The sequence below is a fragment of the Nerophis lumbriciformis genome, linkage group LG03, assembly GCF_033978685.3.
Source record: "Nerophis lumbriciformis linkage group LG03, RoL_Nlum_v2.1, whole genome shotgun sequence".
In the NCBI taxonomy this organism is placed as follows: Eukaryota; Metazoa; Chordata; class Actinopteri; order Syngnathiformes; family Syngnathidae; genus Nerophis; species Nerophis lumbriciformis.
Window position 1 is genome coordinate 63,425,460 of NC_084550.2, and position 24,761 is coordinate 63,450,220.

The 24,761-nt window shown below is 40.8% G+C and overlaps 1 protein-coding gene across 7 annotated transcripts in view; it reads left to right on the forward strand.

Moving 5' to 3' along the window:
• LOC133588513 (uncharacterized) overlaps positions 1 to 24,761 on the forward strand; it is a 62,716-nt gene that overhangs the window by 35,427 nt on the left and 2,528 nt on the right. For all 7 annotated transcript variants that reach the window (XR_012049314.1, XM_061941111.2, XM_061941119.2 and 4 more), the window contains 5 exons: positions 3,505 to 3,571; positions 3,687 to 3,834; positions 20,748 to 20,808; positions 20,895 to 21,025; positions 21,090 to 21,179. Coding sequence is in view for 6 of the 7 variants with exons in the window: in XM_061941111.2 (XP_061797095.1) it covers positions 3,505 to 3,571; positions 3,687 to 3,834; positions 20,748 to 20,808; positions 20,895 to 21,025; positions 21,090 to 21,179 (497 nt within the window). In the remaining variant the exon portion in view is untranslated. The remainder of the gene's footprint in view (positions 1 to 3,504; positions 3,572 to 3,686; positions 3,835 to 20,747; positions 20,809 to 20,894; positions 21,026 to 21,089; positions 21,180 to 24,761) is intronic.

Here is a 24,761-nt window from a genome sequence, read left to right on the forward strand (position 1 = left end):
ACATAAACATGTTTAGAGAGTATGACAGTACACTGTAATATTTGTTGCAATATTGGATACTATTGAAGTTTAAAAGGTATGCAATTACATTTAGTGAGAAAATATTAAGTACTTTATTGACACATATCATTTCCAGGTGTTTGCGGGCCAGTTAAAATTATGTCACGGGCCAGATCTGGCCTTGAGTTTGACACCTGTAACTTAGCTCATCCGACTTTTTCATTCAGTGCACTTTGAGGAGTCGGAGACGCTGAAACATCTGCATTACTGCTGCGTGCGTTGCATTTAACAGCACGGTGCTGCGGTTAATACGAGACAGAATTAAAGGCCTACTGAAACCCACTACTACCGATCACGCAGTCTGATAGTTTATATATCAATGATGAAATCTTAACATTGCAACACATGCCAATACGGCCGGGTTAGCTTACTAAAGTGCAATTTTAAATTTTGCACGAAATATCCTGCTGAAAACGTCTCGGTATGATGACGCCTGCGTGTGGCGTCACGGATTGTAGAGGACATTTTGGGACAGCATGGTGGCCAGCTATTAAGTCGTCTGTTTTCATCGCAAAATTCCACAGTATTCTGGACATCTGTGTTGGTGAATCTTTTGCAATTGGTTCAATGAACAATGGAGACAGCAAAGAAGAAAGCTGTAGGTGGGAAGCGGTGTATTGCGGCAGGTGTTGTGCCGGATAACGCACCCCCGCCGTAGAATGCACCCCTTGACTGTTGTACCGGATAACACAGCCGGTGTTTCATTGTTTACATTTCCGGAAGATGACAGTGAAGCTTTACCATTGGCCTGTGGAGAACTGGGACAACAGAGACTCTTACCAGGAGGACTTTGAGTTGGATACGCAGACGCGGTACCGTGAGTACGCTTCCAAACATTTGATCGCTTGCCCGCACGTGCGTGCCGCTATGTGCATGTCACGTACGTAACTTTGGGGACTTTGGGGAAATATATGTGCTGTATGAACTTTGGGGAGGTGAACGGTACTTTGGGCTGTGGGATTGAGTGTGTTGTGCAGGTGTTTGAGTTGTATTGGTGGGTTATATGGACGGGAGGGGGGAGGTGTTTGTTATGCGGGATTAATTTGTGGCATATTAAATATAAGCCTAGTTGTGTTGTGGCTAATAGACTATATATATGTCTTGTGTTTATTTACTGTTTTAGTCATTCCCAGCTGAATATCAGGTCCCACCCGCCTCTCACAGCATCTTCCCTATCTGAATCGCTCCCACTGCCCTCTAGTCCTTCACTCTCACTTTCCTCATCCACGAATCTTTCATCCTCGCTCAAATTAATGGAGAAATCGTCGCTTTCTCAGTCCGAATCGCTCTCGCTGCTGGTGGCCATGATTGTAAACAATGTGCAGATGTGAGGAGCTCCACAACCTGTGACGTCACGCTACTCGTCTGCTACTTCCGGTACAGGCAAGGCTTTTTTTTTATCAGCGACCAAAAGTTGCGAACTTTATCGTCGATGTTCTCTACTAAATCCTTTCAGCAAAAATATGTCAATATCGCGAAATGATCAAGTATGACACATAGAATGGACCTGCTATCCCCGTTTGAATAAGAAAATCGCATTTCAGTAGGCCTTTAAACTTACCACTGGTCACAGAAGCCGTAATGGCATGAAAATTATGCAGATGCAGTGTTTCCCCCAGAAAATGTGTTAGTTAAGGTGGTGTCTCTCCAGGGGACAGGCGGACGGACGGGGTGGGTGGGTGTAAGGAAGTGTGTAACTCGGCCTGTCGCCATCACCATCACCTCTCCACCTCATCGCTGCCACCACAGCCTGCGGGGGCAATAGACTACAGACTGTGGTGAAGTAGGCCGGCTTTGTCGCGTGAAGACACCTACAATTTTTGAATGCCGATATATAACGATATTTCTTCCGTAAAGTAAACACAAAACAGTCCTACTTACCTGAGATACTAAGTGTAGATGTAGGGATTTGTTTCTCACTTGTAACCTGTGTGTGTGTGTGTGTGTGTGTGTGTGTGTGTGTGTGTGTGTGTGTGTGTGTGTGTGTGTGTGTGTGTGTGTGTGTCTGTGTGTGTGTCTGTGTGTGTGTCTGTGTGTGTGTCTGTGTGTGTGTGTGTGCGTGCGTGCGTGCGTGCGTGCGTGCGTGGCTGAATGATTGCTGAATGAATAACACCTGCACCTGCCTGTGAATCCTTTTGTCTTGTATAGAGGGAGAGTGAGGTAGGGTGCCGTTACTTTGTTGACCACAACAGGCTATCTTTTTCCATCATAGTCTGGTCCATATAGTCCTGCAAATCCATCTGCATGTAATGTATTGTTTTTTACTCAAGGGGAAAATAAAATCATCTTCAAAACTGCAGTAATGACTTCATGTTGCATCCTTGGACCCAGCGTGTCAGACAGAGCCCTGCTTTCTACTCTCAATGACTAATTTGTTTCTGATAGTCACACAACACTAAGTATGTCATTATTATGACTTAGTAAGTCAATAATTTGACTTAGTAATTTATTAAGTCAAAATAATGACTTACGGTACTAAGTCAAATTAATAAGCGTTTGCAATAAGCGTTTGAAAAAAAGAGTTAAAAGTGGGGCCACATGCTGACATATGCTCAACTCATCATGCTTAATTTATTACAGCATTTGGGAAGCCTGTAGTTGATTTTTATTATGTAAATGTTATATTTTTATCAACATGTGATAGCAGTGACCCTGCCATTCAAAACTAGGCTGCTACATTACTAGTGATTAATGTAACTATAGCTGAAAGAATAGTGCAATAGGAGAGACTATTCATCCCTGAACACCATGGAGTTCATGTAGGCTTTATGATGCAGTTACATTATTATATCAACTATCAGAGACAGCTTCAGGAAACCCTTCATTTAACATAATGTCGTTTTTTGCTGCTTCAACACAGAAAAAGGTCAAGTGAAATAACTTAGTTGTTAACTGTAGGTCAATAATGCTTATCTTTCTCTCAGACAGACAGGGCTTTGCTGTCCGTACCACACACGCACGCACGCACACACACCGCACAGTGAGCTAACGTTACGCTACAAGCTAATTAGCCTTCACCTCAAGGACTGCGAGTGAGCTGAGCTGCCGCTTATGTTTCTAGAACGTCAACGGGCTCATAGGGATGTTACTCGTTGTTGACTGGGAGGTGTTTATTAGAATTTGGGGGGAGTCTGCTGCAGAGATGTACTGACAGAGGCAGAGACAGAACTAAGCTGAGCAGCTTGTTAAGACTTTAGTTTAGGTGGGGGCTCTTTGTTGTTAAGCGCTGCGGGAAACTCTGAGATGAGAGGAGATGTGGCCGTGGTCCATATCATTTTTCGAGGGGCAATAAGAGCCTTGGCTCCTGTGAAATTCCTGCTCTGATTATGGTGATCATAATTGGCAACCCTGTTTGGAACATCCCTGGTTCTAATTTTTGGCTCGTGTGTGTCTCCTTTGGATCCAAATGTCATCACAAGTGTTTGCTTTGTGTGTCCTTCATAGAAGAGGAAGACAGCGCACCTTCAAGTAGTATGAAAAGGTCAAAGACCAAGTCCGTACAAATGGATCAGTGAGTTTCACTTTGATAGTACCTCTCCAAATGACTTGTGAAAGTGAAAAAAAGCAACAGGATTTGAAGCACAAAAGCCTAATAATCAAAAATGTGATCAAATTGTGTCTTGAAGGATAACCATCAACTGTGACCTGTGCGACATTCAAGTGAGCAACGGGCAGGAGCTGGAGGAGCACTTGGAGAGCAAACTTCACTGGGACCTAATGGCACACATCCAGCTGCATAATCATTATGACGATATCATTATGGCCTTCCTGCAGGTAAACCAGTCACTCCCTTTAGAAGACCAAAGTCAGTCTGACTTTTCTTGGAATGTTGCCTATCATTCACAATCCTTATGTAAGACAAGAACACATTGTTTTTCTTTTTTTAATGCATTTTAACTAGTAAATGAATGCTGGCAAAAGTCAGCTAACAATGGAGTCGCTCTATTCTGCCTCTAATAGACCTGGGTGATTTTTTTTAATTGGGGGCCACATTGTTTGGTGTGTGTGTGTGTGTGTGTGTGTGTGTGTGTGTGTGTGTGTGTGTGTGTGTGTGTGTGTGTGTGTGTGTGTGTGTGTGTGTGTGTGTGTGTGTGTGTGTCGTCAGACAATCATCAGTCGCTCCTCTGTTATACAGAAATATCCTGCTGATATCAAACTCACAGTGTCATGTTAAAGATCAGAACTGAAAAAATAAGACCAGTAAATTTTGTCACACAATTGTCAGTCACTCCTCTCACACAATCATCAGTCAGTCACTGTGTATATGAGGACAGACTGATGATTGTCATCACAATACAAACACTCACAATACGACTGATAGAATGCTAAAAATGCTATGACAGACCACCACGAAAAAGTTAATGGAATTTTACAGCCGTTTTGCTGAGTAAAAGAATGTACATAAAAATAAATAATGTGGGATTTGTAATATTAACTATGAATGATAAAACACTGAATATGGAGAACATATGAACGCCTCTCGTCTTTACTTCTCAGACGATTGTATGGAGATCGATCTTTTACATATATGCAACAAACATGGCGAAACATGAACGCAGCAGACAAAAAACACCCACAGATCCATATAATAATAATCCATATAATAACATTTTGCTGCAAAACAGAACTTGGTTGTTGAAATTTGCTTTCGTGTCCCTGACACTCACATTCCAGGCTGGCTGCTTTAAACAAACCCCGCTCACTCTGCTTCTAACCTCGTCTGCTTGCAGCTGCTCGGCGTAGATTACCGTGATAACCCGTATTTCACTCAAAAGCGCAGTTTAGATGGGGAAGTTTTTAAAAAAAATTTGGAGACGTCTGGCGGGCCGGTTTGAAAAGCTTATAGGGGAACATTATCACAATTTCAGAATGGTTAAAACCATTAAAAATCAGTTCCCAGTGGCTTATTATATTTTTGGAAGTTTTTTTCAAAATTTTACCCATCACGCAATATCCCTAAAAAAAGCTTCAAAGTGCCTGATTTTAACCATCGTTATATACACCCGTCCATTTTCCTGTGACGTCACATAGTGAAGCCAACACAAACAAACATGGCGGAAAGAACAGCAAGCTATAGCGACATTAGCTCGGATTCAGACTCGGATTTCAGCGGCTTAAGCGATTCAACAGATTACGAATGTATTGAAACGGGTGGTTGTAGTGTGGAGGCAGGTAGCGAAAACAAAATTGAAGAAGAAACTGAAGCTATTGAGCCATATCGGTTTGAACCGTATGCAAGCAAAACCGACGAAAACGACACGACAGCCAGCGACACGGGAGAAAGCGAGGACGAATTCGGCGATCGCCTTCTAACCAACAATTGGTATGTGTTTGTTTGGCATTAAAGGAAACTAACAAATATGAACTAGGTTTAGAGCATATGAAATACATTTGGCAACAACATGCACTTTGAGAGTGCAGACAGCCCAATTTTCATCAATTAATATATTCTGGAGACATACCCTCATCCGCGCTCTTTTCCTGAAAGCTGATCTGTCCAGTTTTGGGGTTGATGTCAGCAGGCCAGGGAAGCTAGGGTCGATAGGGGGTTTAGCTCGCTCGTCTGCGGGAACAAACTGCCGCCATTGCTTGCCGTGCTAGCGAGGGTCCTTTGTCCCTGAATTGCTCACACACTCCGGCAGATTCAATGGGGGTCTGGCGGCAGATTTCTTTGACTTTATCGTTGGAAATGCATCTGCTTTGAGTGTCGCAGGATATCCACACATTCTTGCCATATTTGTCGTAGCATAGCTTTCGTCGGTAAAGTGTGCGGAACAAACGTCCAATTTCTTGCCACTTTCGCATCTTTGGGCCACTGGTGCAACTTGAATCCGTCCCTGTTCGTGTTGTTACACCCGCCGACAACACACCGACGAGGCATGATGTCTCCAAGGTACGGAAAACAGTCGAAAAAACGGAAAATAACAGAGCTGATTTGACTCGGTGTTTGAGAAAATAGCGGATTGCTTCCCGATGTGACGCCACGTTGTAACGTCATCGCTCCGAGAGCGAATATTAGAAAGGCGTTTAATTCGCCAAAATTCACCCATTTAGAGTTCGGAAATCGGTTAAAAAAATATATGGTCTTTTTTCCTGCAACATCAAGGTATACAGGTAAAAGCCAGTAAATTAGAATATTTTGAAAAACTTGATTTATTTCAGTAATTGCATTCAAAAGGTGTAACTTGTACATTATATTTATTCATTGCACACAGACTGATGCATTCAAATGTTTATTTCATTTCATTTTGATGATTTGAAGTCGCAACAAATGAAAATCCAAAATTCCGTGTGTCACAAAATTAGAATATTACTTAAGGCTAATACAAAAAAGGGATTTTTAGAAATGTTGGCCAACTGAAAAGTATGAAAATGAAAAATATGAGCATGTACAATACTCAATACTTGGTTGGAGCTCCTTTTGCCTCAATTACTGCGTTAATGCGGCGTGGCATGGAGTCGATGAGTTTCTGGCACTGCTCAGGTGTTATGAGAGCCCAGGTTGCTCTGATAGTGGCCTTCAACTCTTCTGCGTTTTTGGGTCTGGCATTCTGCATCTTCCTTTTCACAATACCCCACAGATTTTCTATGGGGCTAAGGTCAGGGGAGTTGGCGGGCCAATTTAGAACAGAAATACCATGGTCCGTAAACCAGGCACGGGTAGATTTTGCGCTGTGTGCAGGCGCCAAGTCCTGTTGGAACTTGAAATCTCCATCTCCATAGAGCAGGTCAGCAGCAGGAAGCATGAAGTGCTCTAAAACTTGCTGGTAGACGGCTGCGTTGACCCTGGATCTCAGGAAACAGAGTGGACCGACACCAGCAGATGACATGGAACCCCAAACCATCACTGATGGTGGAAACTTTACACTAGACTTCAGGCAACGTGGATCCTGTGCCTCTCCTGTCTTCCTCCAGACTCTGGGACCTCGATTTCCAAAGGAAATGCAAAATTTGCTTTCGTCAGAAAACATGACTTTGGACCACTCAGCAGCAGTCCAGCTCTTTTTTTCCTTAGCCCAGGTGAGACGCTTTGCGCGCTGTTTCTTGGTCAACAGTGGCTTGACACGAGGTATGCGGCAGTTGAAACCCATGTCTTTCAAGCGTCTCTTGGTGGTGGATCTTGAAGCACTGACTCCAGCAGCTGTCCACTCCTTCTGAATCTCCCCCACATTTTTGAATGGTTTTTTTTTTCACAATCTTGACCAGGGCGCGGTGATCCCTATCGCTTGTACACTTTTTCTGACCACAGTTTTTCCTTCCCTTTGCCTCTCCATTAATGTGTTTGGACACAGAGCTCTGAGAACAGCCAGCCTCTTCAGCAATAACCTTTTGTGTCTTTCCCTCCTTGTGCAATGTGTCGATGGTTGCCTTTTGGACAGCTGTCAAATCTGAAGTCTTCCCCATGTTTGTGTAGGCTTCAGAACTGGACTGAGAGACCATTTAAAGCCCTTTGCAGGTGTTTTGAGTTAATCAGCTGATTAGTTTGTGGCACCAGGTGTCTTCAAAATTTAACCCTTACACAATATTCTAATTTTGTGACACACGGAATTTTGGATTTTCATTTGTTGCCACTTCAAATCATCAAAATTAAATGAAATAAACATTTGAATGCATCAGTCTGTGTGCAATGAATAAATATAATGTACAAGTTACACCTTTTGAATGCAATTACTGAAATAAATCAAGTTTTTCAAAATATTCTAATTTACTGGCTTTTACCTGTATATTGACGCTTACATAGGTCTGGTGATAATGTTCCCCTTTAACGGGCCGTAATTTGCCCAGATCTGGCCTCTAAAGGGCTCTAAAAACATCCAAACACCTCCATCAAGGTTTCATATACATGCTGTAAGTATATATGTAATGTAGTAACATTCATAATAACATTTAATATTTAAATATTTTTGTAATTTTAAGCATACGGCGGTGTATTAAATTCATAGACACATCACAACGTTTACCTTTTCCTCCCACAACAATACTGACTACTACTCACGGCAGACTTTGTGAGAGACACTAAACATAATAAATCAAACACTTTTAGGGCCTGATTTACTAAATGTTTGCGTGTACTAAAACATTTGCAAAGCTGATAGCACACGCAAAGCTGATCTTCTAAACGGGCGCAAAGTGGATATAGTCTGTTAAGTGAGAAGAATAATGATAGTAATAATAATAATTAATTAATTTACATTTATATAGCGTTTTTCTATCAACTAGACACTCAAAGCGCTCACAGAGATCCATTTTGCGTCTTCATTAATATGCAGAACACATGCTGTTCATCAACATGCCCACAATACTGGGAAAAGATAAAAGTATAATTATTTAGCACACACGATGTGATTTATCAACACTCATCACCGTTTTGGGGGCACTAATTGGCGTTTTATTTAGCACATGTGAGAAGTACGTGCAAACTGACAGTTCCACAAATGCGCTGCACAGACAGATGATGGACAGGCGAGAATCCTTCGTCCAATGTGTGTGTGTCAATATTTTGGACTGCCAGAAATAAAAAATATTAGACATATTGTCTTTTCAGCAACATCATTTAATGATTTTACAGCTGCTAGAGGACTTAAGGGGCTGATTAAAACAAATTAAATTGATGCGTTTTGGAGTCATTTAGTATTTTTTAATGATGTTTGTTTTTTCCCACACAGAATATATATTGTTAAAATATTTATTTTATAAAAAAAACTTATTTGAGTATGCATTTTTATGCGTCTTGAGACAGAGTAAGTGCAGCCTCTCTTCCATGAGCGCAACATTGCCCGTAAAAAAACATGTCAATGTAGACGCACTGGATGGCTGCTTCTAAAATGCCCACAAAAAGTGGTAGATGTCTGCTGCATGTTTGAAAACATAGCAAACACCACAGATAGGAGCATGATAACATGAATGTGCAGTAAATGAGTGTCTCCATGGTGTTTGCTACACAAAGTCCTCCGCTATATCAGTCACCACTTTTCAATTGCACACCCAGTCTTAGTAAATCACACACATGCCCACTAATAACACACGCTAGTTTATATTTTGGGCACATGGTATTTGGATTAGAGATGTCCAATAATGGCTTTTTTACCGATATCCGAAATTCCGATGTTGTCCAACTCTTAACTACCGATTCCGATTTCAACCGATACCGATATATACAGTCGTGGAATTAACACATTATTATGCCTAATTTTGTTGTGATGCCCCGCTGGATGCATTAAACCAGGGGTGCTCATTACGTCGATCGCGAGCTACCGGTCGATCGCGGAGGGTGTGTCAGTCGATCACCAGCCAGGCATTAAAAAAATAGTCCTAAAAATGAGCGATCATAAATCTTCACTATGACGTCACTTTCGTCACTTGATTGACATTCACGGCACCCGGGGGTCTTCTGAGATGACGCTGACTGCTGCCAGCTCATTAAAATTACCGACTGGAAGGCGAGAAACACTTTATTTCAACAGACTCTGGCGCCGTACCTGTCGTCAAAACTCCAAAGACCGACTGCACAGTTGCGCAGTTGCGCTAACAAAATAAGAGTCTCTGAAAGCTGGTGTGCACAAGCTAGCAAGCTACGGAGTTTGCCGACAATGTATTTCTTGTAAAGTGTATACAAAGGAGTACGGAAGCTGGACAAATAAGATGCCAAAAACCAACCACTTTCATGTGGTATTGGACAGAAAGGAGGACTTTTTTTCTCCTCCATTCGAAAATGTGGACGTTATCAGCACCACTGTCTGATTCCAATCAATGCAAGTCATCAGAATAAGGTAATACACCAACTTATATTCTTGTCTTCATCAAAGAAGAAAGGAATCTATATGTGTTAAACGTGCTTGTATTATCTTTAAACACCTTTAACTTGTTAACAATATTAACTATATGTGTTAAACATGCTTGTATTATCTTTAAACACCTTTAACTTGTTAACAATATTAACTATATGTGTTAAACATGCTTGTATTATCATTAAACACCTTTAACTTGTTAACAATATTAACTATATGTGTTAAACATGCTTGTATTATCTTTAAACACCTTTAACTTGTTAACAATATTAACTATATGTGTTAAACATGCTTGTATTATCTTTAAACACCTTTAACTTGTTAACAATATTAACTATATGTGTTAAACATGCTTGTATTATCTTTAAACACCTTTAAGTTGTTAACAATATTAACTATATGTATTAAACATTCTTGTATTATCATTAAACACCTTTAATTTATTAATATTAACTATGTGTTAAACATGCTTGTATTATCATTAAAAACCTTTAACTTGTTAACAATATTAACTATATGTGTTAAACATGCTTGCATTATCTTTAAACACCTTTAACTTGTTAACAATATTAACTATATGTATTAAACATACTTGTATTATCATTAAACACCTTTAATTTATTAACAATATTAACTATATGTGTTAAAGATGCTTGCATTATCTTTAAACACCTTTAACTTGTTAACAATATTAACTATATGTACTAAACATACTTGTATTATCATTAAACACCTTTCATTTTTTAACAATATTAACTATATGTGTTAAACATGCTTGCATTATCATTAAACACCTTTAACTTGTTAACAAAAACACATATTTCATAAATAAGTAAATATAAATTATATATATGAATGAGGTAGATCCCCACGACTTGATCAATTGAAAAGTAGCTCGCCTGCAGAAAAAGTGTGAGCACCCCTGCATTAAACAATGTAACTTTACTATGAATTGATTAACGTGGACCCCGACTTAAACAAGTTGAAAATCTTATTCGGGTGTTACAATTTAGTGGTCAATTGTACGGAATATGTACTGTACTGTGTAATTTACTAATACAAGTTTCAACCAATCAATCAAAAACAAGGTTTTCCAAAATAAGAGAACAACTTCAACTCCAGTTATGGAAAAAAGTGCCAACATGGCACTGCCATGTTTTTATTATTTTAGTCACATGCCTCAAAACGGCAGCTTGGAATTTGGGACATGCTCTCTCTGAGATAATCCTAATACCCACTACAACTATGGGAAATACTATACGTGCATTATTTTTTCTTTTCTTTTTTTAAACATGCCTCAAAACAACAGCTACAAAAACAATGAAGGCACACAGCTTCAGTCCAGAGTATACTAAAGCATACTTGCCAACCTTGAGACCTCCGAATTCGGGAGGGGTTGATGGTAGCGGGGGGTGTATATTGTAGCATCCCCGAAGAGGGGTTCTGGGTATTTGTTCTGTTGTGTTTATGTTGTGTTACGGTGCGGATGTTCTCCCGAAATGTGTTTGTCATTCTTGTTTGGTGTGGGTTCACAGTGTGGCGCATATTTGTAACAGTGTTAAAGTTGTTTATACGGCCACCCTCAGTGTGACCTGTATGGCTGTCGATCAAGTATGCATGGATTCACTTATGTGTGTGTAAAAACCGCATTTATTATGTGACTGGGCCGGCACGCTGTTTGTATGGAGGAAAAGCGGACGTGACGACAGGTTGTAGAGAACGCTAAAGGCAGTGCCTTAACGCCCCCAATAATGTTGTCCGGGTGGAAATCGGGAGATTTTCGGGAGGGGCACTGAAATTCGGGAGTCTCCCGGGAATATCGGGAGGTTGAAACCGATACCGATAATTTCCCATATTACATTTTAAAGCATTTATCGGCCGATAATATTGGCAGGCCGATATTATCGGACATCTCTAATTTGGATCTTAGTGAATCAGGCCCTTAATGATGTTCTTTTTGGTTTGGAGAGAGACCTTCTCCTCAGGAGGGTGTGAAACCACTCTATAACAGCTGAACAAGTTCTCGTCCACACCACGAGTCCCCATCAGGGTGGCCATATATGGAGCAGGATGTTATCACCTGGTCTGCACCACACTCACAGGCCGCAGGGGAAGCCATACCCCAGTTATGCATGGTTGGGCGGAAGAACGGCAGTTGTAAGGCGGTGAGGCCTGACCCAAGTATCTTCTCGGTGGTGATGTGCTGACCTCTGTGATAAAAGCATGGAGTCTGGAAGAGGTTTCACGTTCCATTTGTAATCCGCCCAGTTTGCTACCATGGCCCTTAAGGTGCAATGTCTGCTCCCACGTAGATGACAACTTAAGTTAAGTTAAAGTTAAAGTGCCAATGATTGTCACACATACACTAGGTGTGGCGAAATTATTCTCTGCATTTGACCCATCACCCTTGATCACCCCCTGGGAGGTGAGGGGAGCAGTGAGCAGCAGCGGTGGCCGCGCCCGGGAATCATTTTGGTGATTTAACCCCCAATTCCAACCCTTGATGCTGAGTGCCAAGCAGGGAGGTAATGGGTCCCATTTTTATAGTCTTTGGTATGACTCGGCCGGGGTTTGAACTCACAACCTACCGATCTCAAGGCGGACACTCTAACCACTGATGTGATGTTCGTATTTCCCCGTTTAGATGAAAGATTAATCCTAATCCTCATGAAGATTTGTGTCTTTCTCGCCATCTCCAGGTCTATTTCAAGTTGACCAACTTCTGGGTTTATGGCTACATGGTTCTTTTCCTCTTTGTTCCGGAGGACACGACGTCCACAGTTTCCAAAAACAATTTGAAATGTGGACTCGTCAGCCCACAGAACACTTTAACACTTTGCATCAGTCCATCTTAGATGAGCTCGGGCCCAGCGAAGCCGGCCGCGTTTCTGGGTGTTGTTCATAAATGGCTTTCGCTTCGCATAGTAGAGATTTAACTTGCACTTACAGATGTAGCGACCAACTGTAGTTACTGACAGTGTTTTTCTGAAGTGTTCCTGAGCCCATGTGGTGATATCCTTTACACACTGATGTCGGTTTTTGATGCAGTACAGCCTGAGGGATTGAAGGTCACGGGCATTCAATGTTGATTTTCAGCCTTGCTGCTTACATGCAGTGATTTCTCCAGATTCTCCGAACCCTTTGATGATATTACGGACCGTGGATGGGGAAATCCCTAAATTCCTTGCAATAGCTCGTTGAGAAATGTTGTTCTTAAACTGTTGAACAATTTGCTCACGCATTTGTTCAAGTGGTGACCCTCGCCCCATCCTTGTTTGTGAATGACTGAGCATTTCACGGAAGCTGTCCTAATACCCAATCATGGCACCCACCTGTTTCCAATTAGCCTGTTCACCTGTGGGATGTTCCAAATAAGTGTTTGATGAGCATTCCTCAATTTTCTCAGTTGTTTTTGCCACTTCAAGTAATTGTTTGAAAAATGTGTTTTGACATTCTGACCCCGACATTCTTTTTTAAATTCATTTAAATTATGCATAATTTACTGCAGTTGATACAAATTAAAAAGTAAGATTACTCAGATTTGTTTTTATATAGTTTAACAGTGGGGGTGTCTGGATCCGATATTGATATCGTACAGCTAGTATTGGATGATGTTGGCTTGCGTCTAATAGCTGAGATATTAGTTCTGATACACGCAGTATTGTAGTGTGTTTACTTGTGCAAACTTTATTTAACATCTAAATGTCTTCCAGTAAGCACACAAATTTGATCTTATTTTGTATTTTACTAAAGTTATTTACAACAGATAAACATGCTAGACTACTAGGAGCTAAGAACATATTTGCACACAAGCTCGACCATACTTGCCAACCCTACCGGATTTTCCGGGAGACTCCCGAAATTCAGCGCCTCTCCCGAAAACCTCCCGGGACAAATTTTCTCCCGAAAATCTCCCGAAATTCAGGCGGAGCTGGAGGCCACACCCCCTCCAGCTCCATGCGGACCTGAGTCCGCTTTCCCACGATATAAACAGTGTGCCTGCCCAAACACATTATAACTGTAGAATGATCGAGGGCGAGTTCTTGGTTTCTTATGTGGGTTTATTGTTAGGCAGTTTCATTAACGTCCTCCCAGCGCGGTAACAACACACAACAACAGCAGTCATGTTTTTGTCTACCGTAAAGCAGTTCGTCTGCCTTAAACAGCAATGTTGTGACACTCTTAAACAGGACAATACTGCTATCTATAAAATCAATAACATATACGGCTTTTAGAAAGTGCAGTGCACAACTGCGCACACAAGGAGACGAAGCAGAAGAACGAGGAAGATACAGCCATGGCGACGCCGACGACGAGTAAGATGAAGATCCAGGTCCAATCGCAGCTGCGATTGGACCTGGATAGCCTCCGGGAAGAAGTAGTGGACTACCAAGTGCTTGGCACTGAAGATCTTCCTCAGGAAGCAAAGATTGACCGGTTTTGGGCCATGCTAGGGAGAGATGGAAGATTCCAGACTCTAATGCATTTGATGAAAGCACTTTTGTGCGTGCCACACATCAATGCATCATTAGAGAGGGTGTTCAGCATGGTTAGAAAAATAGTGACAGAGAATAGAACAAGGATGGACAATTCAACCCTTAACTCAACAATGAGTAGATGAGTGTTATGTGTGTGTATATGTGTAAATAAACGAACACTGAAATTCAAGTATTTCTTTTATATATACATATAATAAAATAAATATATATATATATATATATATATATATAGCTAGAATTCACTGAAAGTCAAGTATTTCTTAGATTTTATATATATATATATATATATATATATATACATATATATATATATATATATATATATATATATATATGAAATACTTGACTTGGTGAATTCTAGCTGTAAATATACTCCTCCCCTCTTAACCACGCCCCCAACCACGCCCCCAGCCCCACCCCGACCACACCCACCTCCTGAAATCGGAGGTCTCAAGGTTGGCAAGTATGAGCTAGACATAGGTAATAATTGTCCATAATTGAACAATATTGCAGTGTAAAAGGTGACATTTGTCATTATAAAGGAGTATCAAATCATTATAGTTGCATATTACACATACAAAGTGTCTAAGGAAGAAGCTTATTAGAAAGTATCCAGTAAATCATTCAACTTCCTGCGTCGGGCCTGAAGGTAATGGACTAGTATGACCGCTAGATGTCGCCAAAATTGAGCAATTTATTTTGGCGAGCAGGAGGTGTTTGATCTCTGTGACAGATGTTTGCTCACATTCCAGAACAAATACTGTAATCTTACTTAGCATTAATTCTTTATTTGAATATTATACACAATCATGATTTTTAAGTATATTTTTAAAATCGATTGCCCAACGGTTTGCCAATTTGTGACAGAAAATTTGGAATCAAAAGCTGCAGTGTAAACTTGCACCTAAGCAAACTCATTGCTTTGCATCCAACAAAAGGAACATAAATTAATGTCATAGCTCACACTGACCTCCCTTTTTGGTATCCCCTGATTGGAGGTGTAACCTGTCACATAAGGACACGACTCCCTGGGACAACGAAAAGTGAAACCCGATTAAACCGCAAAGGTTGCTGCAGTGGAAAAAGAGTATGAGAGTGTCAACCAAAACTGAGCATTATTACCATTTGTAGAGACAAAATTACAAACCCCGTTTCCATATGAGTTGGGAAATTGTGTTAGATGTAAATATAAACTGAATACAATGATTTGCAAATCATTTTCAACCCATATTCAATTGAATATGCTACAAAGACAACATATTTGATGTTCAAACTGATAAACTTTTTTTTTTTTGCAAATAATTATTAACTTTACAATTTGATGCCAGCAACACGTGACAAAGAAGTTGGGAAAGGTGGCAATAAATACTGATAAAGTTGAGGAATGCTCATCAAACACTTATTTGGAACATCCCACAGGTGAACAGGCAAATTGGGAACAGGTGGGTGCCATGATTGGGTATAAAAGTAGATTCCATGAAATGCTCAGTCATTCACAAACAAGGATGGGGCGAGGGTCACCACTTTGTCAAAAATGCGTGAGCAAATTGTTGAACAGTTTAAGAAAAACTTTCTCAACCAGCTATTGCAAGGAATTTAGGGATTTCACTATCTACGTTCCGTAATATTATCAAAGAGTTCAGAGAATCTGGAGAAATCACTGCACGTAAGCAGCTAAGCCCGTGTACTGCATCAACAAGTGACATCAGTGTGTAAAGGATATCACCACGTGGGCTCAGGAACACTTCAGAAACCCACTGTCAGTAACTACAGTTGGTCGCTACATCTGTAAGTGCAAGTTAAAACTCTCCTATGCAAGGCGAAAACCGTTTATCAACAACACCCAGAAATGCCGTCGGCTTCGCTGGGCCTGAGCTCATCTAAGATGAACTCATACAAAGTGGAAAAGTGTTCTGTGGTCTGACGAGTCCACATTTCAAATTGTTTTTGGAAACTGTGGACGTCGTGTCCTCCGGACCAATGAGGAAAAGAACCATCCGGATTGTTGTAGGCGCAAAGTTGAAAAGCCAGCATCTGTGATGGTATGGGGGTGTATTAGTGCCCAAGACATGGGTAACTTACACATCTGTGAAGGCGCCATTAATGCTGAAAGGTACATACAGGTTTTGGAGCAACATATGTTGCCATCCAAGCAACGTTACCATGGACGCCCCTGCTTATTTCAGCAAGACAATGCCAAGCCACGTGTTACATCAACGTGGCTTCATAGTAAAAGAGTGCGGGTACTAGACTGGCCTGCCTGTAGTCCAGACCTGTCTTCCATTGAAAATGTGTGGCACATTATGAAGCCTAAAATACCACAACGGAGAGCCCTGGACTGTTGAACAACTTAATTACCTGTACATAAATATTCAAAACCTTTGCTCAATACTTAGTTGATGCACCTTTGGCAGCACTTCCAGCCTCAAGTATTTTTGAATACAATGCCACAAGCTTGGCACACCTATCTTTGGGCACTTTCAACCATTCCTCTTTGCAACACCTCTCAAGCTTCATCAGGTTGGATGGGAAGGTTTTCATCCAGGATGTCTCTGTACATTGCTGCATTCATCTTAGGGAGGTGACCAAGAACCCCATGGTCACTCTGTCAGAGCATTCCTCTGGAGAGAGGAGTACCTTCCAGAAGGACAATCCACCAATCAGGCCTGTATGTTAGAGTGGCAAGACGGAAGCCATATCTTAGTCAAAAGTTTGCCAAAATGCACCTAAAAGACTCTCAGACCATGAGAAACTAAATTCTCTAATTTGATGAGACAAAGATTGAAGTCTTTGGCATGAATGTTTGGAGGAAACCATGCACCGCTCATCACCAAGCCAATACCATCCCTACAGTGAAGCATGGTGGTGTCAGCACCATGCTGTGGAGATGGTTTTCAGCAGCAAGAACTGGGAGACTAGTCAGGATAGAGGGAAATGTGAATGCAGTAATGTACAGAGACATCCTGGATGAAAACCCTCCCATCCAACCTGATGAAGCTTGAGAGGTGTTGCAAAGAGGTATGGTTGAAAGTGCCCAAAGAAAGGCGTGCCAAGCTTGTGGCATCGTATTCAAAAAGACTTGAGGCTGGAATTTCTGCCAAAGGTGCATCAACAAAGTATTGAGCAAAGGCTCTCAATACTTATGTACATGACATTTATGAGTTTTATTTTTAATAGATTTGCAAATATTTCTAAAATAAATGTTTTCACATTGTCATTATGGGGAATTGTGTGTATAATTTTGAGGACAAAAATGAACGTCTTCTATTTTGGAATAAGGCTGGAAGATACCAAAAAGTGGAAAAAATTCAGCGCTGTGAATACATTCAGGTTGCACTGTAAATGAAATCTAACACAAATCTGAAATAAATCAAGTGTTAGGTTGTGAGTGAATAAAAACACTTCTAGTCATCTGTTGACACTTTGTCTTCTGGGCAACACTAAGGTACACCTCTGGTGCCTCCAGCGGGCGCAAAGCCCCACGAGACGCTACCAGCCAATCTGTTTTTGTTGTTCTGGTTTTTGCTGCGGGCACATGTGCCCACAGCGAATAGTAATGAACGTCACTCGAATACTTTCTGACTAAATGTATTTATTGTTTTCATTTTGACGCCCAAAAAAGACTCCTATAATGCGTGGGAGTCTTTAGGGTTCATGGTTCAATTGTGATTCTTGGGATGACTGTTCAATCCTCCATTCAACACTATTCTGGTAATGTATCATTTGGTATGTAAATGATGGTAAACCTCTTGGGGGAAAAAAAGGCTACAAAAGCTCTTTTGGCCTAAAATATTTATTTTTCCAATTGTATTGACAAAACTCTGAGAGTGCATCTAATGAAGGAACATGGAGCAAGTCCCACCTAATTAAGTAAAGTCCCACCTAATCCCACTTTTACAAAATTTAGGACAGAAATGTACAAACCAACTGAGAAGACCTACAAATACAATATTTAGTAAATACAACACTAAAAAACGACAACAAAACATTTACAAAAGCAACATTATCTGTAATAATAAAAATATCATTACTAGTTGTTTCATGTTTTATTCCAAAAATGTATTCTTTAAAAAATATATATATATATTTTGGCCCCACAATTATTTTTTTTAATCGATTCTGGAAAATTATAAAACGATTGAGAAATCGGTTCAATTAAAAATCACAATTTGGATGCGAATTGATTTTTGTTTTGAGCACCCCTACTGTGTCTTTGAAACTGACGTGAGATATGTGCATGTAGAACCATTGTCAAACATTCTTGGGAATATCAAAATGAGATAAGTGCATGTACAAACCCCGTTTCCATATGAGTTGGGAAATTGTGTTAGATGTAAATATAAACGGAATACAATGATTTGCAAATCCTTTTCAACCCATATTCAGTTGAATATGCTACAAAGACAACATATTTGATGTTCAAACTGATAAACATTTTTTTTTTTTTGCAAATAATCATTAACTTTAGAATTTGATGCCAGCAACACGTGACAAAGAAGTTGGGAAAGGTGGCAATAAATACTGATAAAGTTGAGGAATGCTCATCAAACACTTATTTGGAACATCCCACAGGTGAACAGGCAAATTGGGAACAGGTGGGTGCCATGATTGGGTATAAAAGTAGATTCCATGAAATGCTCAGTCATTCACAAACAAGGATGAGGCGAGGGTCACCACTTTGTCAACAAATGCGTGAGCAAATTGTTGAACAGTTTAAGAAAAACCTTTCTCAACCAGCTATTGCAAGGAATTTAGGGATTTCACCATCTACGGTCCGTAATATCATCAAAGGGTTCAGAGAATCTGGAGAAATCACTGCACGTAAGCAGCTAGGCCCGTGACCTTCGATCCCTCAGGCTGTACTACATCAACAAGCGACATCAGTGTGTAAAGGATATCACCACATGGGCTCAGGAACACTTCAGAAAACCACTGTCAGTAACTACAGTTGGTCGCTACATCTGTAAGTGCAAGTTAAAACTCTCCTATACAAGGCGAAAACCGTTTATCAACAACACCCAGAAACACCGTCGGCTTCGCTGGGCCTGAGCTCATCTCAGATGGACTGATACAAAGGGGAAAAGTGTTCTGTGGTCTGACGAGTCCACATTTCAAATTGTTTTTGGAAACTTTGGACGTCGTGTCCTCAGGACCAAAGAGGAAAAGAACCATCCGGATTGTTATAGGCGCAAAGTTGAAAAGCCAGCATCTGTGATGGTATGGGGGTGTATTAGTGCCCAAGACATGGGTAACTTACACATCTGTGAAGGCGCCATTAATGCTGAAAGGTACATACAGGTTTTGGAGCAACATATGTTGCCATCCAAGCGACGTTACCATAGACGCCCCTGCTTATTTCAGCAAGACAATGCCAAGCCACGTGTTACATCAACGTGGCTTCATAGTAAAAGAGTGCGGGTACTAGACTGGCCTGCCTGTAGTCCAGACCTGTCTCCCATTGAAAATGTGTGGCGCATTATGAAGCATAAAATACCACAACGGAGACCCCCGGACTGTTGAACAACTTAAGCTGTACATCAAGCAAGAATGGGAAAGAATTCCACCTGAGAAGCTTCAAAAATGTGTCTCCTCAGTTCCCAAACGTTTACTGAGTGTTGTTAAAAGGAAAGGCCATGTAACACAGTGGTGAACATGCCGTTTCCCAACTACTTTGGCACGTGTTGCAGCCATGAAATTCTAAGTTAATTATTTGCAAAAAAAAAAAAAAAAAAGTTTATAAGTTTGAACATCAAATATGTTGTCTTTGTAGTGCATTCAATTGAATATGGGTGGAAAATGATTTGTAACTCATTGTATTCCGTTTATATTTACATCTAACACAATTTCCCAACTCATATGGAAACGGGGTTTGTAGAACCTTTGTCAAACATTCTGTGTTGGTTTCATTTTATTGCATTTCGCTTGATTGTCAAATATCTCGATCGAGTGGGGGTGTGACGTTCATGTGTTGTCAATATTCAGTGTTTTATCGTTCATAGTTAATATTGTAAATCACAAATTTACATGTACATTTTGGGTGTCTCATTCAGTAAAAAAATGTACAATTCCATTCCGTTTTTTTAAAGGCTGTCTGCCATAACGTTTTTAGCATTCAATCAGACATTATTGTGAGGTTTTGTATTCGTGTTCCTAAAATAGATATACCGGCCCCCAGAGACATTTTTTCTCTAAATGTGGCCCCCTGAGTCAAAATAATTGCCCAGGCCTGGTGTAACATTTTAAACAGTTTAAGGGGCTAGGTGTATAACATTGTCACCGCTTAGAAGGGCCTGACGCCTGCAGACCAAAGTGTCTTGTGTGATTTGACAAGTGTGTCCAGTTGTGGCCCAGGAGTGTGAGGGTCCTGATAAAGTTCTGATCCTATGTTCTCATGTTGCAGGACATCTTGCTGTACAAAAGCATAAGGTGCAGCCCGCCCGTAGATGACCGCGATCTTCCAGGTAACCAAGATGTCTTCATGGAAAGTCCACGCCCGCGACCTGCACAACAGTCTTTGCATCATCATCATCATCATCTTCATCATCAGCTCTGCAGGAGAAGGAGCACATGACCAAGGTGGCGTTGTTCCACTGCGCCGCGTGCCAGCTGCTCCTACCCACGACGACGGAGGCGGTGCAGAATCACATGAGGTCTGCGGAACACCTGGCCAAGGCGAAGGTAGCGTCCGTGTGCTCGCTGTGTGCGCCCTCCGTCTGACCCGGACTTGTTTGACTTCTCCCAGGAGTTTGGAGCGCAGCAGAAACACGCGTCACTTGACAGGGCCGAGACCATCATGAAGGAGCTGCAGCCTCAGTTTGACGACTTCCTCAAGGTACTCTCCATCGGCTAAACGTCCACATCATGTCCAACCAGGCCCTCATCTGAAAGAACACACGTGCTATTTCCTTTCTTCTTCTTCTAAATATATTTCACTGAATAATTCTACTTTTCCTGCAGAAAACAATGCAAAATCATTACAAATTAACATTTAACATCACCTTGTGTTGAAGACTCTTGCTGGCCATGAATTTAGTGTTTCTCACCTTTTTTATCCAAATCAAGAGTTATGTTTATGTAGCACTTTTTCTGTAGTGACTCAAACCTGTACCCATTATCTACAAACCCCGTTTCCATATGAGTTGGGAAATTGTGTTAGATGTAAATATAAACGGAATACAATGATTTGCAAATCCTTTTCAACCCATATTCAGTTGAATATGCTACAAAGACAACATATTTGATGTTCAAACTGATAAACTTTATTTTTTTTTGCAAATAATAATTAACTTAGAATTTCATGGCTGCAACACGTGCCAAAGTAGTTGGGAAAGGGCATAATCACCACTGTGTTACATGGCCTTTCCTTTTAACAACACTCAGTAAACGTTTGGGAACTGAAGAGACACATTTTTTAAGCTTCTCAGGTGGAATTCTTTCCCATTCTTGCTTGATGTACAGCTTAAGTTGTTCAACAGTCCGGGGATCTCCGTTGTGCTATTTTAGACTTCATAATGCGCCACACATTTTCAATGGGAGACAGGTCTGGACTACAGGCAGGCCAGTCTAGTACCCGCAATCTTTTACTATGAAGCCACGTTGATGTAACACGTGGCTTGGCATTGTCTTGCTGAAATAAGCAGGGGCGTCCATGGTAACGTTGCTTGGATGGCATCATATGTTGCTCCAAAACCTGTATGTACCTTTCAGCATTAATGGCGCCTTCACAGATGTGTAAGTTACCCATGTCTTGGGCACTAATACACCTCCATACCATCACAGATGCTGGCTTTTCAACTTTGCGCCTATAACAATCCGGATGGTTCTTTTCCTCTTTGGTCCGGAGGGCACAACGTCCACAGTTTCCAAAAACAATTTGAAATGTGGACTCGTCAGACCACAGAACACTTTTCCACTTTGTATCAGTCCATCTTAGATGAGCTCAGGCCCAGCGAAGCCGACGGCGTTTCTGAGTGTTGTTGATAAACGTTTTTTGCCTTGCATAGGATAGTTTTAACTTGCACTTACAGATGTAGCGACCAACTGTAGTTACTGACAGTGGGTTTCTGAAGTGTTCCTGAGCCCATGTGGTGATATCCTTTAGACACTGATGTCGCTTGTTGATGCAGTACAGCCTGAGGGATCGAAGGTCACGGGCTTAGCTGCTTACGTGCAGTGATTTCTCCAGATTCTCTGAACCCTTTGATGATATTACGGACCGTAGATGGTGCAAACCCTAAATTCCTTGCAATAGCTGGTTGAGAAAGGTTTTTCTTAAACTGTTCAACAATTTGCTCACGCATTTGTTGACAAAGTGGTGACCCTCACCCCATCCTTCTTTGTGAATGACTGAGCATTTCATGGAATCTACTTTTATACCCAATCATGGCACCCACCTGTTCCCAATTTGCCTGTTCGCCTGTGGGATGTTCCAAATAAGTGTTTGCTGAGCATTCCTCAACTTTATCAGTATTTATTGCCACCTTTCCCAACTTCTTTGTCACGTGTTGCTGGCATCAAATTCTAAAGTTAATGATTATTTGCAACAAAAACAAATGTTTATCAGTTTGAACATCAAATATGTTGTCTTTGTAGCATATTCAACTGAATATGGGTTGAAAATGATTTGCAAATCATTGTATTCCGTTTATATTTACATCTAACACAATTTCCCAACTCATATGGAAACGGGGTTTGTACATGTAAGCTATGTACACCGGTGTGGCTGAAGTGTCTTGCCCAAGGACACAAGGGCAGTGACCAGGATGCCAGAAGCTGGATTTGAATATGGCCGGTCTTACCAGGCACCGATTCACCCTAAAACCCAACAGTGCCACGTTTGGCTCGCTGGGTTGCTCGTGACGTCACGTCACTCGGGATGTTTTAACGAGGCATGTAGCGATTAACGATATTAGTAATAACTAATTAGTAAAACTCCCCACAGTTACTATTAGCGTTTAAAAAGTGATCGGAAAACCAGGATTGATAACCGCACTTTGATTAACTCAAGGACTGACTGGACTTAAATGCTAACATGAAAACAAGAGACATTAACGTCTCTCCCCATTAAGAAAGGACATAACCCAATGTAAACTGACAACACATTACTGTCTGAATAACTAAGATGATCAACTGTGCACATTAAAGTCATGGCACAAAATGATTGGAGGGGTTTTACGCAGCGTTCAAGGACCGCTGAATAGAGTAGGACAACCAAATCTTCGAATGAATAACAATAGATTTAAATTTTGAAGGCACTTATCATTCAAATACATCTTCAAGTGCTAGAGCACAAAGTAATATTTAAAACAATAAAAGACAGATGAAATACTAGGACTAAAACACTTTCAGTGAAGCACAAGAAACACAAAACATGCAAAATAGTGACTTTTCTGTCTCTATTTTAGTTTTTAAAACAATTGAAAGTACTAAAGTACTTTAATACTGTGATTATAATAATGGTGCTAATTTTTGGTCACAATAACTGTGATATAAAATGTTTATATCTTTACATCCCCAACTCTTAACACTTGGTGAGCACTCCAGCAGCACTGAGAGCAAACTCTCTACTGCCTCTAGGTAATGTAACAATTTCCAATGCCAACAGAGAAACTAACTCAGAAATGTAATTAATAAAACCGGAGATGTCCGATAATATCGGACTGCCGATATTATCGGCCGATAAATGCTTTAAAATGTACCGTATTTTTCGGAGTATAAGTCGCACCTGCCGAAAAATGCTTAATAAAGAAGGGAAAAAAAGCATATATAAATCGCACTGGAGCCCGGCCAAACTATGGAAAAAACTGCGACTTATAGTCCGAAAAATACGGTAATATCGGAAATTATTGGTATCGGTTTCAAAAAGTAAAATGTATGACCGGTGTAGGGAGAAGTACAGAGCGCCAATACACCCCCCGCCCACCTCAACCTCCTCATGCTCTCTCAGAGAGAGCATGTCCCAAATTCCAAGCTGCTGTTTTGAGACATGTTAAAAAAAAAAAAATGCACTTTGTGACTTCAATAATAAATATGGCAGTGCCATGTTGGCATTTTTTTCCATAACTTGAGTTGATTTATTTTGGAAAACCTTGTTACATTGTTTAATGCATCCAGCGGGGCATCACAACAAAATTAGGCATAATAATGTGTTAATTCCACGACTGTATATATCGGTGTCGGTTGATATTGGAATCGGTAATTAAAGAGTTGGACAATATCGGAATATCAGATATCGGCAAAAAAGCCATTATCTGATATCTCTAAATAAAACAATATATAACAAGTTAACTGTGGTGGGCTCTCCTATTTCTGAGGCTGAGGTTGCTGAGGTAGTTAAGAAGCTCCTCTGTGGCAAGGCCCCGGGGGTAGATGAGATCCGCCCGGAGTTCCTTAAGGCTCTGGATGCTGTGGGGCT